General features: G+C 44.5%; 1 protein-coding gene across 1 annotated transcript in view; it reads left to right on the top strand.

The window, feature by feature from the left end:
• Positions 1-15650, top strand: part of CACNA1S (calcium voltage-gated channel subunit alpha1 S) — a 422207-nt gene that overhangs the window by 319498 nt on the left and 87059 nt on the right. Inside the window, exon 31 of the mRNA XM_077270340.1 lies at positions 12239-12330. Coding sequence (XP_077126455.1) covers positions 12239-12330 — 92 coding nt within the window. The remainder of the gene's footprint in view (positions 1-12238; positions 12331-15650) is intronic.

The following is a 15650-nucleotide window of genomic DNA, read 5'->3' as shown; positions in this document are numbered from 1 at the left end:
TATCCCCATTGAATATGTGCTCCATGGAAAATGCTACCAGGTGTTTATCTTGTGAGATGTATGCATGCCTTGAGCAACAGTTCGAGGGTGAATATGTCTGCACTCGATGCCAGCAAGTTACATGTTTGGAAGCCCAGGTAGTGGCTCTAAATGTGCAGCTTACAACACTTAGGAGCATTGAAAACCTGGAGACGAGTTTAGAGCTCACCGAGCTTGCGCTAGCTGGGGCCAGTGATATGGAGGTGTGGAAGATTGGGACAACCAGGTCTGCATCTTGTGAGATGCATGCATGCCTTGAGCAACAGTTTGAGGGTGAATATGTCTGCACTAAATACCAGCGGGTTACATGTTTGGGAGCCGAGGTAGTGGATCTAAATGTGCAGCTTACAACACTTAGGAGCATTGACAACCTGGAGATGAGTTTAGAGCTCACTGAGCTTGCGCTAGCTGGGGCCATTGATATGGAGGTGTGGAAGATCAGGACAACAAGGTATGCATCTTGTGAGATGTATGCATGCCTTGAGCAACAGTTTGAGGGTGAATATGTCTGCACTCGATGCCAACGAGTTACATGTTTGGAAGCCCAGGTAGTGGCTCTAAATGTGCAGCTTACAACACTTAGGAGCATTGAAAACCTGGAGACCAGTTTAGAGCTCACCGAGCTTGCGCTAGCTGGGGCCAGTGATATGGTGTTGTGGAAGATCAGGACAATCAGGTCTGCATCTTGTGAGATGCATGCATACTTTGAGCAACAGTTTGAGGGTGAATATGTCTGCACTCAGTGCCAGCGAGTTACATGTTTGGAAGCCCAGGTAGTGGCTCTAAATGTGCAGCTTACAACACTTAGGAGCATTGAAAACCTGGAGACGAGTTTAAAGCTCACTGAGCTTGCGCTAGCTGGGGCCAGTGATATGGAGGTGTGGAAGATCAGGACAATCAGGTCTGCATCTTGTGAGATGCATGCATACCTTGAGCAACAGTTTGAGGGTGAATATGTCTGCACTCAGTGCCAGCGAGTTACATGTTTGGAAGCCCAGGTAGTGGCTCTAAATGTGCAGCTTACAACACTTAGGAGCATTGAAAACCTGGAGACCAGTTTAGAGCTCACCGAGCTTGCTCTAGCTGGGGCCAGTGATATGGAGGTGTGGAAGATTAGGACAACCAGGTCTTCATCTTGTGAGATGCATGCATACCTTGAGCAACAGTTTGAGGGTGAATATGTCTGCACTCGATGCCAGCAAGTTACATGTTTGGAAGCCCAGGTAGTGGCTCTAAATGTGCAGCTTACAACACTTAGGAGCATTGAAAACCTGGAGACGAGTTTAGAGCTCACCGAGCTTGCGCTAGCTGGGGCCAGTGATATGGAGGTGTGGAAGATCAGGACAACCAGGTGTGCATCTTGTGAGATGTATGTGTAGCGCCCCCACTGCCGCAGGGCCGAGGAGTACCCGGTACCGGGCCTCTGAGTCTCTGTTCTGGGGTTGTCACGGTGGCTAGGCCCAGTCCGTGACCCTGCCGAGGGGCGCACAGTGAAAGATGTGACGGATGATGGTGGTGGTGAGGCTGTGGTGGTGCGGTGCAGTAAATAACGAGGACACCAGGTTGCAGTCTCTTTACCTCTTTACTGAAGATCTCTGGGTCCTCAGTCCGGAATCCGGATAACCAGGCTGCGCAAGTCCGGCCGGTCCAATGGCACCTCCAGAGTTCTCTTAGCAGGTGGAAATCTGTGCCTTCCTGCTAGCGCTATGTGTTGTGGTCCTTCCCTGCTGTGCTTACAGAAAGTCCCCACAACTGTTGTGTCTGTTTCTTAAGTTCCCTCACAACTCGATTAGATGATGTTCTGCTAATCCTCCGTCCCTCCCTGGTGTTCTGGTTGGGACGGCACCCGTTTGACGGGTAGGCTCGGAGCTCTTCCGGGACCCTAGAGTCGCCCCTCTCCACAAGTTGCCCCCCAAGACTGTATAGGTGATTTAAGTTAGACAGCCCGCCTTAGACTGACTGTCCTGCCGCTGTTTGGAGTATTGCTTGAAGCTGAATGTTATGATACTCCCTCGGCGTTCCGGCCACCGGTAGTGCGCCTCAGTAGGATGTTGCTTCGGTCTTACAGCACGACTCCTACTGGTATTTCTCCTTTTGCATGATCTCGTTTCTCACTCAGCACAATCTATCTCGCTTCTAATCCTTCCTTGGGCACCGCCGCTATCCTGAGCAGGCACGGTCCCGTTACGTTCGTTCAAGTTGCCAAGCCTCTGTCAGGATCCCACCCCTGACAGAGACCCTACTGTATCTTCCCCCCGCAACACCCTCTGCCACAAGGTGTTGCCTGGTTCCAACCCAGTCAGCTTTCTCATCTAACTTCCTGCCTGACCCCCAGTTTACCCACTATGGTGGGGAGTGGCCTAGTGAATAGAACCCTTAGCTCCCCCCGGAGGCCCGACTGTGAAATGTATTGGTGTCTGTGATACCTGATCCGATGAACTCCTTCAGTGCCATCAGACGCACCATAGCTCCCCATAGTGGCGGAGCCACAGTACTGCAACGACCAGGACTCTGGGGCGCTGCATATGCATGCCTTGAGCAACAGTTTAAGGGTGAATATGTCTGCACTCGATGCCAGCGAGTTACATCTTTGGAAGCCCAGGTAGTGCCTCTAAATGTGCAGCTTACAACACTTAGGAGCATTGAAAACCTGGAGACAATTTTAGAGCTCACCGAGCTTGCGCTAGCTGGGGCCAGTGATATGGAGGTGGGGAAGATCTGGACAGCGAAGTACGCAGTTGGGTAAATGTTAAAAGAAGGGGTAGGGGGAAAAGTCCCAGGGAGCCCAGTCCTGATCTGGCACAACCTAGTAAATATGCCTGTTTGGCTGATATTAGGAATGCAAGCCCCAGACTGGGATCACTGCAGCAGGACGTTGCTCCTAGCAACCAGGAAAATGACTGCTGTAGGAAGGACAGAAATAGAAGTGCAAGAAATGCCAGACAGATATTGGTGGTAGGGGCTCTATAATTAGGGGGTCAGAGTAATCTTCTTCCAAGACGGTGAATGCCGAACAGTGTGTTGTCTGCCGGGTGCTCGGGTTCGACATATTGCGAATTGGACAGACAGATTGCTGGAGAAAACCCAGCGGTCATGGTACACATCAGTACCAATGACAAATTTAGGGGTAAGTGGAAGGTCCTTAAGAATGATTACAGGGAACTAGGAGAGAAGCTGAAGGACAGGATCTCCAAGGTAGTGTTTTCAGAAATACTGCCAATGCCACGAGCGTCGCTAGATAGGCAGCTGGAGTTTAGGGAGATAAATAAGTGGCTTAGAAATTGGTGCAGGAAGGAAGGGGTTGGGTTCCTAGAGAACTGGGCCGACTTCTCTATTGGCTACAGGCTCTAAGGTAGAGACCGGTTGCACCTCAATGGGGAGAGTGCAGCCATGCTTGGGGAAAAAATGGTAAAACGGATGGAGGAGCATTTAAACTGGTATCTGAGGGGAGGGAGGATAGTTGTGCTAATAAGGGGATAGATAGAGTAGACAGAGAGAGGGAGGCAGTAGGGGTAAATGAGGATTTAAGGGGGGTTGGGATATGTAAGGAAAGCAGGGAGCTGAGTAGGAGTAACAAATGTGCTAATAATATTAAATGTCTGCTGGCAAAAGCAAGAAGTCTAGCAAACAAAATGAATGAACTGGAGACTCTTATGACGGTCACAGAATACGATGTGGTGGGCATTACGGAAACCTGGCTTAACGAAAGCCATGACTGGGTAACAAACATATAGGGTTACACTACATTTACAAACAGACAGGAAAGATAAAAAAGGTGGAGGGGTGTGAATCTTCTTAAATCCACATTAAAACCTGTGCTCAATGAAGACATTAAAGGGGATTACAGCAATGTATAGTCACTATGGGTAAATGTACATGGGGATGATAATAATGGAAAGCTGCTAATTGGGATTTTGCTACAAGCCTCCTAAATATAGCTGAACAGCAAACAGGCAGCAAAAAGAGGCAACAAACAGTACTAAGGTTCTTTTAATGGGGGATTTTAACCATCCAGAGATTCAATGGAACATATAATCTTCTGGATGTACTAAAAGCTACAATTTCTTATCCACAGTTCAAGACAATTACCTCTCTCAACTGGTTGATGAACCAACCAGAGGAGGTAATCTGCTGGATCTACTTCTGTCAAATAGACCAGATACCATTTCAGATTACAGGTCGGGGAGCATTTGGGATGTAGTGACCATAACATGGTAAGTTTTAATGTAATTTTCAATCAAAAATTCAAAAGGGGAAATGCCAAAACCTGGAACGTTAAGAAAGCTGATTTCAACAAATTAAGGGAAGAACTGAATCGTGTAGACTGAGACCATGTCATGGTAACTGGGGATACCGAACATAAATGGGGCATTTTTAAGGAAATACTACTAGAATCCTGCAGAAAACGTATACCCTCTGGTAATAAAATGTCAAGTAATAAAAAGAAACCATTATGGATAAATAAGACAGTACAGAGTTTAATAAGACAAAATCAAAGGGCAATCAAAATCTTGAAAGCCGAGAATACTGAAATTGCATTTCAGGAGTATAAAGATCTAAATAAGAAATGTAAAAAAGAAATCAAACTAGCAAAGTTATCTACATAGAAACAAATCACCGACATTAAAATAAATTGCAAAATTTTTTTATAAATACATCAATGCCAAAAAGAAAAAAACAGATAATATCGGCTCCTTATAAGATGACAGTAACAACATAATTGCAGAGGACAAAGAAAAGGCTGAGATATTAAACAGGCACTTTTCATCCGTGTTCACCAATGAACTGTGTGTTACAGGGATCATTCAACAAGGCAAAAATCAAAATTTACAACCTGATATAACTAGTTTAACACAAAAAGAAGTACATCTATGTCTGAGCAATTTAAACATTGACAAATCCCCAGGCCCAGATGCCATTCATCTACGGATACTGAAGGAATTGAGCTCAATAATTGACAGACCACTGTATCTCATATTCTTAGACTCTCTTGTAACAGGGGTGGTGCCACAGGATTGGAGGATAGCTCCCGTGGTACCAATATTCAAGAAAGATAAGAAGGTGGATCCAGGCAACTATCGTCTGGTAAACCTGACATCAGTAGTGTGCAATGAGAACATTATGAGAAAAGCATTCACCATGGTATTTTTCAAGTTTCTCTACCTCATCACCTGGAGTGTTTGCATCAGTTAATTTACAGAACATGTCTAGAACTGTGATCATTTGTTTTTCTTTTTAATGTGAACTAATTAACAAATAGGACAAAATAACTGAAAACGTCAGTGCACAGAATTATTCACCCCTCTAAATTCAGTACTTTGAAGAGCCTCCTTTTGAAGCAATTACAGCTGCAAGTCACTTTGGATAAGTCTCTATGTGCTTATACATCTTGCCAAAGGGAATTTTGCACATTCCTCAAGGCAAAACTGCTCTATCTCCTTCAAGTTATATGGTTATCTTTGGTGAACAATAATCTTCAAGTATGCTGACAGATACTCAATTGGATTAAAGGGACACTGTCACCTGAATTTGGAGGGAACAATCTTTAGCCATAGGGGCGGGGTTTTCGTGTGTTTGATTCACCCTTTCCTTACCCACTGGCTGCATGCTGGCTGCAATATGGGATTGAAGTTCATTCTCTGTCCTCCATAGTACACGCCTGCGCAAGGCAAGATTGCCTTGTGCAGGCATGTACTACGGAGGACAGAGAATTAACTTCAATCCCATATTGCAGCCAGCGGGTAAGGAAAGGGTGAATCAAACACCCGAAAACCCCGCCCCTATGGCTAAAGATTGTTCCCTCCAAATTCAGGTGACAGTGTCCCTTTAAAGTTTAATCATTTACATGTTTCCCCTTAAATCACTCGAGAGCAGTATTGTTGGAAGGTTAACTTCCATCCAAGTCTCAAATCACTGACAAACTAAAGCAGGTTTTGCTCAATATCTCTGTATTTCACGCCATCCATCTTCTCTTTGACTTGGACTATTTTCCTTATCCTTGCTGCCAAAAGACATACCCACAGCATGGTTCTGCCACCACCATATTTCCCTCTGGGGGTGGTGTTCTTCTGGTGATGAGCTGTGTTGGTTTGGCGCCAGACATAGCGTTTACCTTGATGGCCAAAAGTTCAATTTTGATCTTATCTGACTACAGCACCTTCCTCCATACATTTGGTGAGTCTCCCACGTGTATTTTTGCAAACCTTTGAAGTGTCTTACAATTTTTAGGTGTAAGCAAAGGCTTTTTTATACCCACTCTTTCATAAAGGCCACCTCTATGAAGTTTACGGCTTATTGTGATCTTATGGTCAGATACTCCAGTCTCGCTTGGCAACTCAGCTTATTCAGGGTTACTTTGTCTTTGTACTGTGGCCCTTAGGTCTTTGTGCTGCTGTTTTGGTGGGCAGCCCTCTCTTTGCAGGTTTGTTATGGTACCATGTTTTTTCCATTTGATAATAATGGATTTGTTGGTGTTCTGAGGGATCATCAGAGATTGGGATATTATTTATAACCCAATCCTGACTTGTACTTCTCAACTTTGTCCCTCACTTGTTTGTAGATATCCTTGGAATTCATGGTGTTGTCTGGTTAGTGGTGCCTCTTGCTTAATGGTGTTGCAGCCTCTGTGGCCTTTCAGAAAGTGTTTGTATATAGTGACAAACCATGTGACACTTAGATTGTACACAGTTGGACTTCCTTTCACTAAGCATGTGACTTATGAAGGTAATTGCTTGCACCAGAAATTTTTAAGTACTTCATCGCAAAAAGGGTAAATTTATGTCCACATGCCAATTTTTAGTTATTTGATTCCATAAATATAATTTATGCCTATATTTTACTCACTTCACCAGCTCCGGTGGTGCCGATGTTATGGAAATTTGGTTTGGATAAATCTATCCCTGTGTGTGCTGCGGCCGTTCCCAATAAGACTGAGTATTTTGAGCGCTCATCAAGAATGAGACTGTACACCATGGTGACAGAATAACATTTCACCAATACTGACGGATTATTGTACATACAGTACATGGTTTTATAATTGCATATAGAAAGGGGGTGGTTAGGGATGGTTAGTTAATTACCATATTGTCAAGCTCCTCTGTAATTGGTTATCTAAATATATATGGAATATTTTGATTAATGCACATATGAATGCTGATTAAGCAACTAAAGTGTCGCTGTCTCCGTTTTCTGCATCTAGGACAAAGTTGAGACATCTGATCATCACTTAGTACATCTGGTGCTATTCCGCTTTTGCCTGGAAAGCCCCAAACAGTCTATCTGGCTTATATCAGTTTATGTCAGCCATTTTAAGCAATTGATTATAGTGTATATTTTAGGTGTGCGTATATATGAGTTTATATGCAAGTGAGATCTATATGAAATATATATATATTTCCATCACACCATCTTGAAGAGGGTTTTTTTTTATCTAGCAATATGCGCCACCGACACCTGCGCAGTAGCAGTTATCGGATTGCCGATAGCTGCTACTGCGCAGGCGCAGCCAGCGCCATTTTTAAACAGATTTTATTTTAATGAATTTATGGATACCATAAAAAAAGAATAATTAAATGCACATTATGGCTGTTATCATTTCAAAACAAAACTAGTAGGCACTTAACACTAGGCTAGTTGCATGTACTCCTTTATCTTGAGTCAAAAGAAGAAGCGCAGGTAGAATCAATAGCACCCTTCAACCTTTTGAGAGTTCCTAAGTTCAAAGTGGTTTAAAGTCAGGCAAGATCCTTGAGACTCTGGGATCTAGGGTGAAAGCATTTTTTTGTGCAATTGGTGGCTGACTAAATACTTTTTTCCCCACTGTATGAGGCAGAACCAAGGCTGGTATCACAATCCATTTTAGGGTTATTAGGGCATTAGGGGTGTGCAGGGACAGGCTCAGGTTGGAGCTCAGGAGGTGTAAATCCTTCCTCTCCCCATTTCCATCCCTTTGTGTGTATGTTGTGCCGTCTGCCTACCGACCCCCGTTGGGTCGTTACATTTCATGACATTATCACCAACACATATTTTTTCTGGTAAACTTAAGGCGCAAACAGAGGCTTTGGCTCGCTTGATCCAGACTCTCACGGATGAGTAAACAGAGCTGCGGTCTCAGGTGGTGCAGCAGCTTCAGCATGTGTCGGGGTTCATGGTCTCGGCCCATGTCTTGGCTCAACCGGAACCAAAGATATCTCTCTCTGACAGGTTCTCTGTAGGGAGAGATACATTTATTGTATTTAAAGAAGCCTGTAAGTTTTATTTAAGGCTTTGCCCTCTTTCTTCAAGGAGTGAGGAACAGCGTGTGGGGATTATAGTCTCCCTTCTCAAGGGTGATCCCCAATCCTGGGCCTTCTCCCTAACGACTGATTCACCATCTTTGCGGTCAGTGGACAAGTTTTTTACAGCATTGGCACCTGTGTATCGGGATCCTGATGGCGTCTCCCTCCCTGGCTGAGTCTAGACTCCGAAAAATCAAGCAGGGGGGCCGGCTGGCTGAGGAGTACTGCTCAGAGTTTAGGAGGTGGGCCAGTGACACACAGTTGAACGACCCTGCCCTTAGGAGCCATTTTTGTCAGGGTCTGTCAACTATGCCTCAGGATACTCTGGTGCAGTATACTACTCCTAATAGAATTGATTTCTATTAGGTTCTGGTCCGCATCAAGTTCGGATGTTAAACCGAACTTTGAACTACAGTTCGGCCGAACCCGAACATCCACGGATCTGTTCATCCCTACTACTGGCATTCTGCATTGCAAGATATAAATAATTATACAGATACCTATCTTTAAAGTAGTATATCCAGACAAAGCCCAGTGTGGTGAAATGAACATCGCGGTGCCTGTGTGCCCCACTCTGTGCTCATCTATACGGTTCTGATATACAATGTCTCAAGGTACTGTCCTCAATTCATCTTTATTGCTTGTGTAATCATGGGAACCATTTTTACATAGCATTTACCGTGGTCAGTATGAGCTGGAGCTGTACCTCCTGTATATATGTTGCCATATATCTTCTCAGGTAGTCTTGAAGAAACCCTTTTGTTCTATATTACCTATCTACGGTATAAAGTGGTGCCTGGAGTTAAACCATGGATATTTAGGAGAGACGCAAGAAGACAACTAATAGCTGTTATATTAAGTAAACACCAAGATAAATAGTCATAGAATCATATTGTTAGAGTTGGAAGGGACCTCCGGGTCATCGTGTCCAACCCCCTGCTTAATGCAGGATTCACTAAACCATCTCAGATGTCTGTCCAGCCTCTATTTGAAGATTTCCAATTGTCAGGCTTTTCAGGGAGTCTGACAATACAGGTTAGACCAGCGAAGTCGGTTCTCTTGGTCAAGATATTTGTGTTATTTTGTCAGTCAAAGATGTAGCTTCGTTTTGCAATGTGCTTACTCTGTTTTCAACCTCTTTTACTTTTACACAGGTAGACTACACATCTTTATGAAGTAGCAAGATAACTATCATAATTTCTTTAATTTAAAGGGAATCTGTCAACAGGTTTTTTGTATGTAAGCTGCAGACAGCATGCTGTAGGGGTTAAACACAGATTTCCAGCAATGCCTCTTTTATTAAGCCTAGCTTTTGTTTGCCTGCAATTATTGTTTTGGCCCCAGAAGCTTAACATTGCTGTGAAACAGCAGCTGTGCCTCCTGTCTGACAAGCCTCCTGCTGTGATAAGCAGCTCACTGTCTATGGATATTGTATTTGGAGAGGGCGGCGGGCTGCTTTTCAGCTCTGCTTCATTGCTAAAGCTCAAAGCTCTGATTGTATCAGAACGGCTGCACCCAGTAGTCTAAGTGATACATCATTGGAATGAGCTTCTCCTTGCCTAAATTATGGTGCCCTCAGATGATGTAGCAGAATCCTGTTCACAGATTGCCTTTAAGTAGTTAAGGTAGCTATATATGCATGCTGCCAGCAATTTCATTGTATCCAGGTTAAGTTCACTGGTTTGAACTAAGGTTCAATTATGCGCATGGAAATTCTATAGAAAGTATTATGTACAGTAGTTGGTACTAGGCTCCTGGGGATTTGGATGTTTCACCCCCAGCAGTTCACCCCCGCAGTTCGCCCCGGGTACATTTTGCCCCCGCACATTTCTTCCCCAGCATTTGGCACCCAGGATGTTTTGCCCCTGCACATTTCACCCCCACACATTTCGCTCCCAGCAGTTCGCCCATTTTGCCCCAGCAGTTCGCCCTCGGATGTTCCACCCCCAGCAGTTCGCCTCTGGATGTTTGTACCCTTGTGGTTCATGAATTTCCATCCGTCATCAGTGTTTCACCCCCAGCAGTTCGCCCCCGGATGTTTGTACCCTTGTGGTTCATGAATTCCCGTCCATCATCAGTGTTTCACCCCAAGCAGTTTGCCCCCAGATGTTTGTACCCTGTTTTGCCCCCAGAATTTTGTGTTTGGATGTTTAGCCAGTTTGTCCGTGTTGTTCATGAATTCCCATCCGTCATCAATCCACATGTCATAAAAGTACTGTACAGAGTGCTGCACTTTTGTGACATGTTAAATCAACTGATATCATCTCTAAACCTCACAACTGATTGCATTATAGTGTCAGAGCATTTTGCCAATTTTAACAAGACCTTTTCCAAAATGTTTCTAAAATGTTTTTGTGTTACAAAAACATAACACGAAAAAAATAAACGGATTCAAAAAAGGTAGTGTGAATGAGGCCTGATTTAGGTGGGGAATGTAAACCTCTCTAAAATCAAAATATTTTGTGAACTTATACCTGATCCAGCACTGGCCTGCTTGTTTGCAAGTTTTGTTGCAGATGTAAACATTTTCATGTCAGGCGTCCTGCAAGTTACATTAGACTGGCTCTTATTCCATCTTTACATCAGAATATAGCAGTGTCTAAAATCTCTACAAAGAGGTGTACTGGCACAAAAAATCTGTCAGCTTCCACAGCAATTCACTTTCTACAAGTAAGAATTCAGTATGGGCTGGCAATCGCCATGCTGGATCCGGAGGCCACCACGAGTCCTCTCCTTCTTCCCAGTGTCCTCTTCTTCTGCCTGATCTCATCACGGCACTGCGCATGTGCAGCAGTGTCTTGGTGACAGGAGAGGCATCCTGCCCCCTGGATTGACTGATGAATGGGGAGGAGTGACGTCATGTCAGTGAGCGGTCAGGAGACATTCGGCCTCACTGCCGCGGCATTCATCATGCTTCATGGATCAGTGATCAAGGCAGGATGAAAAGACAGCCGGAAGCAGGAGAAGACGTCACGGGGAACCGCTAGACTGCACTCCGTGACCCAAGGAGCTGCAGCTGCGACAGGTAAGTATGTCAGGTTTTTTGTGTTGTAGGGTGACAATACTCCTTTAAGGCCAGCCAGAAGAGACACTGGTTAAGCTGCTGAAAAGGCAGCCACAGGAATACCCAGCAATTTTGGTCCTGTATATTTTACCCCCAGGTATGTTCAGTCGTAGATGTTTTGTTCCCTGCATGTTGACCCCAAAAGCTGAGGGGGAAACATCTGGGGTAAAAATGCTAGGGGCGAAACATCAGATGGCGACACATCCAGTGACAAAATGCTGTAGGTGAAACATCCGGGGGCAAAACATCCGGGGGCGAACTGCTGGGGGAGAAATGGGCGAACTGCTGGGGGCTAAATGTGCGGGGGTGAAATGTGCAGGGTCGAAACATCCTGGGGGCCAAATGCTGGGGACAAAATGTGCGGGGGGAAATGTACCCAGGGCAAACTGCTGGGGGAAAACTGCTGGGAGCGAAATGCTGGGGGCGAACTGCTGGGGGGCGAAACATCCTATAACCGGATAGGATCTTATTGCAAGCTTCATGCCTACCGATATATTGCAGGGCTAACACACTTGGGGTTCATACATGAGTGATCCAATGGATGCACAATTCTGAAAAGTCCATGGCTTCTCTTCAACATAGCTTCACCTATGCGGTGTGTGCCGTATTTGCCTTGTGTGAGTGTTGGGGTGCAACACATCACACAAAATTGTAGCCCCCGATTGCTGCTTAAAAATGAAATAAAAAAATAAAAGCAATTACAGCAGTTCATGTTTAACATTTTTACATATCATGTTTTGATAACTACTTTTAACTTAAAAAGTAAATGACACTTTGCCTTTGCATTAAGAAATAATAGTTCACAGCCAGTCTTGATGCTGATTATAAATTTGTAACATGATAATGTTCTATTTTTCAGGTCTTTGGTAAAATTGCCATGGTTGATGGAACGCAAATAAATCGAAACAATAACTTCCAGACCTTTCCACAGGCAGTATTACTACTTTTCAGGTGATTTTCATTTTGTCATCTATCAGTAAATTATACGGCATATTGCATTGAATCCCAAAGTTTTGTGTAAATGCTAAAGTGCTTCTGTAACATGATGTCCTTTATAGAAATTTTCCACATTTAGAAAAAGTGGACCCCAAAAGTTACCTGTCATCTACTATATAATTGTCTAAGGGGTGTTCCGTCTGTCTGTCTATCTGTCCCGGATATTCATTGGTCGCGGCCTATGTCTGTCATGGAAATCCAAGTCTCTGATTGGTTGTGGCAAAACGCCCACGACCATTGCCACGACCAATCAGCGACGGTCATAGTCTGGCAGTGAAATGGCCGCTGCTTTACTGCCCTGCAGTCAGCGCTGAGCGCTCACACAGGGTTAATGCCAGCGTTAACAGACCGCTGTGTAACGCACTCCGTTAACGCAGCTATTAACCCTGTGTGACCAACTTATTACTAATGATGCTGCGTATGCAGCATCAATAGTAAAGAGATCTAATGTTACAAATTATAATAATAATAAAAAAAAAAGTTATTCTCACCTTCCGACATCGCGCGCTGTCCTCGGCAGTGCAAGCGGCAGGTTCCGGTGCCAAGGATGCTATGCGAGAAGGACCTGCCATGACGTCACGGTCATGTGACCACGACGTCATCACAGGTCCTGCGCTCATACCAACCCTGGGACCGGAAGCTGCCTCGTGCACCACACACAGGCGCCAGGACTTCAAGGGGCCTTCGGAAGGTGAGTATATGTTTATTTTTTATTTTAAGTCTTTTTTAACCACGCATATAGTGCCCATATTGCGATATACTACGTGGGCTGTGTTACATACTGTGTGGGCTCTGTTATATACTACATCTCTGTGCTATATACTATGTAGCTGGGCAATATACAATGTGACTGTGCAATATACAACGTGACTGTCCAATATACTACGTGCTCTGTGTTATATACTAGGTAGCTGTGCAATATACTATGTGGCTCTGTCGGTTCTGTTATATACTACGTCAACTGTGCAATATACTACATGGCTCTGTTATATACTATGTGGCTGTGCAATATACTACGTAGCTATGCAATATACTACGTGCCTCTACAATATACTATGTGGCCATGTTATATACTACGTGGCTCTGCTATATACTACGTCGCTGACCAATATACTACATCGCTGTGCAATACACTACGTAGCTGTGCAATACACTACGTGACTGTGTTATATACTACATGACTTTGTTATATACTACGTGGCTGTGCAATATACTACGTGCCTGTGCAATATACTACGTGCCTATGGTATATACTACGTGGCTCTGCTATATACTACGTGGCCTGTGCTATACACTACGTAGCTGTGCAATACACTACGTGGCTATGTTATATACTATGTGGCTGTGTTACATACTACGTAGCTCTGTTATATACTACGTAGCTATGTTATATACTACGTCGGTTGTGTTATATACTACGTCACTGTGCAATATAGTACGTAGCCTGTGCTATATACTACCTACATATTCTAGAATACCCGATACGTTAGAATCGGGCCACCATCTAGTGTAAAATAACAAAAACAGATAGTACTCACTCTCCGTGCTGCTCATGTCTCAGTGTTTTGTCTCAGTGTTTTGGTGAAAGCTAACATCACTATACCAAGTCGCTAAGCTCTGCGATTGACTGCAGTGGTGATGCGATCTGTTCATACGATGTCACCACTTGAGGTTCCATTTTCTAAAAGTGGAAACCTTGTTAAAAATTAATACAAGTAGACCAATGGAACTTTAGCAGTATCTATAACAAATCCAGACAATGTACACTGAATAGCCATTGTATTAAATATACCCATCCAGTAGTGCATTGAGTCTGCTTTGGCTTTCAGAACTGAATGTATGATGAAGGAACTTACATTCTTTGAGCAGCCAGTTCTATCTCATTCTACAAATACTTTATAGGAATATATCTGGAGACTGTGAAAGATAGGGAAACAAGGAAAACTTGCTGTCTTGTTATTGGAGCAAATCCATAACAATTTGACCCTTGTGCCATCATTCATTGTCCTGCTCAAAGTGTTCTTATTATGTTGATTAAACAGCTGCCATGAAGGTATGAACTTGGTTAGTCACAATGCTCAGGTAACCCCTACTATTCATAACTTCTACTCACAGGATTCAGAGGACCCAAGATATGCAAACAAAACATACCCCACACCATTATTCCACTTCCACCAACCTGAGTTGTTGACACATGAGTAATAGAGTTCAGTCAGGGGGGTGGACACTGACAGCTTGGGGCCCCTGTGCAAGAAATGTGTCTGAGTCCCCTCCTTTTATGGCGACAAAGCTACGTATCTATAAATATATATATGTATATACACACACATACAGTACATGTGTATACACAGGGTGGGCCATTTATATGGATACACCTAAATAAAATAGGAATGGTTGTTGATATCAACTTCCTGTTTGTGGCACATTAGTATATGGGAGGGGGAAAACTTTTCAAGATGGGTGGTGACCATGGCGGCCATTTTGAAGTTGACCATTTTGGATCCAACTTTATTTTTTCCCGTGGGAAGAGGGTCATGTGACACATCAAACGTATTGTGAATTTCACAAGAAAAACAATGGTGTGCTTGGTTGGATAATAATGTCTACCTCCACCTCCCCCTGTTCCTAAATCCATTATAAATCCCCATTCCTCCCTTCCCAACCCCCTACCCCTTATTGTCCTCCTCCCCCCGCATCCAATTATTGTCCTCTCCTCCACCCTATCATCGCCTTCTCCCCCAGCACCCCCATCATTGCCCTTTCCACCACCTCTATCATTGCTTTCTCCCCACCACCCCATCATTGCCTTCTCCCTCATAACCCCATCATTGCCCTTTCCACCACCTCCATCATGTCCTCCTTGCTTTTCACCCCATCATTGCCCTTTCCACCATCATTGTCCTTTCCACTACCATCATCATTGCCTTCTCCCCATCACCCCCATCATTGCCCCCTCTGCCACCTACACACACACAGACACACACAGCACCATTCAGCACTCTGCATGTTCCCCCACAGCGCTACGCATGCGGAGCTGCAGGGATCTCTCTCTGCCCACTGCACATGAGGGCAATCTGGCCTAGGGCCGCCCGAAGCCTCAGGGCCAGATAAACAGGCCAGATTGCTCTCATTATTAGCCGCCCTGCAGGGCCCCCTGGAGCCTCTGTGCCCCGGTGCAGCCGTACCAGGCTGCACATGTGGTATGTCCGCCCGTGAGTTCAGCAACTGATACTGCTTGCATCAAATTATGACTATGACATGGGGATTCATTTGGA

This window comes from Ranitomeya variabilis, chromosome 1, assembly GCF_051348905.1.
Source record: "Ranitomeya variabilis isolate aRanVar5 chromosome 1, aRanVar5.hap1, whole genome shotgun sequence".
In the NCBI taxonomy this organism is placed as follows: Eukaryota; Metazoa; Chordata; class Amphibia; order Anura; family Dendrobatidae; genus Ranitomeya; species Ranitomeya variabilis.
The sequence above is the reverse complement of the archived record's forward strand: the minus strand, read 5'-3'. Positions and strand labels throughout refer to the sequence as shown.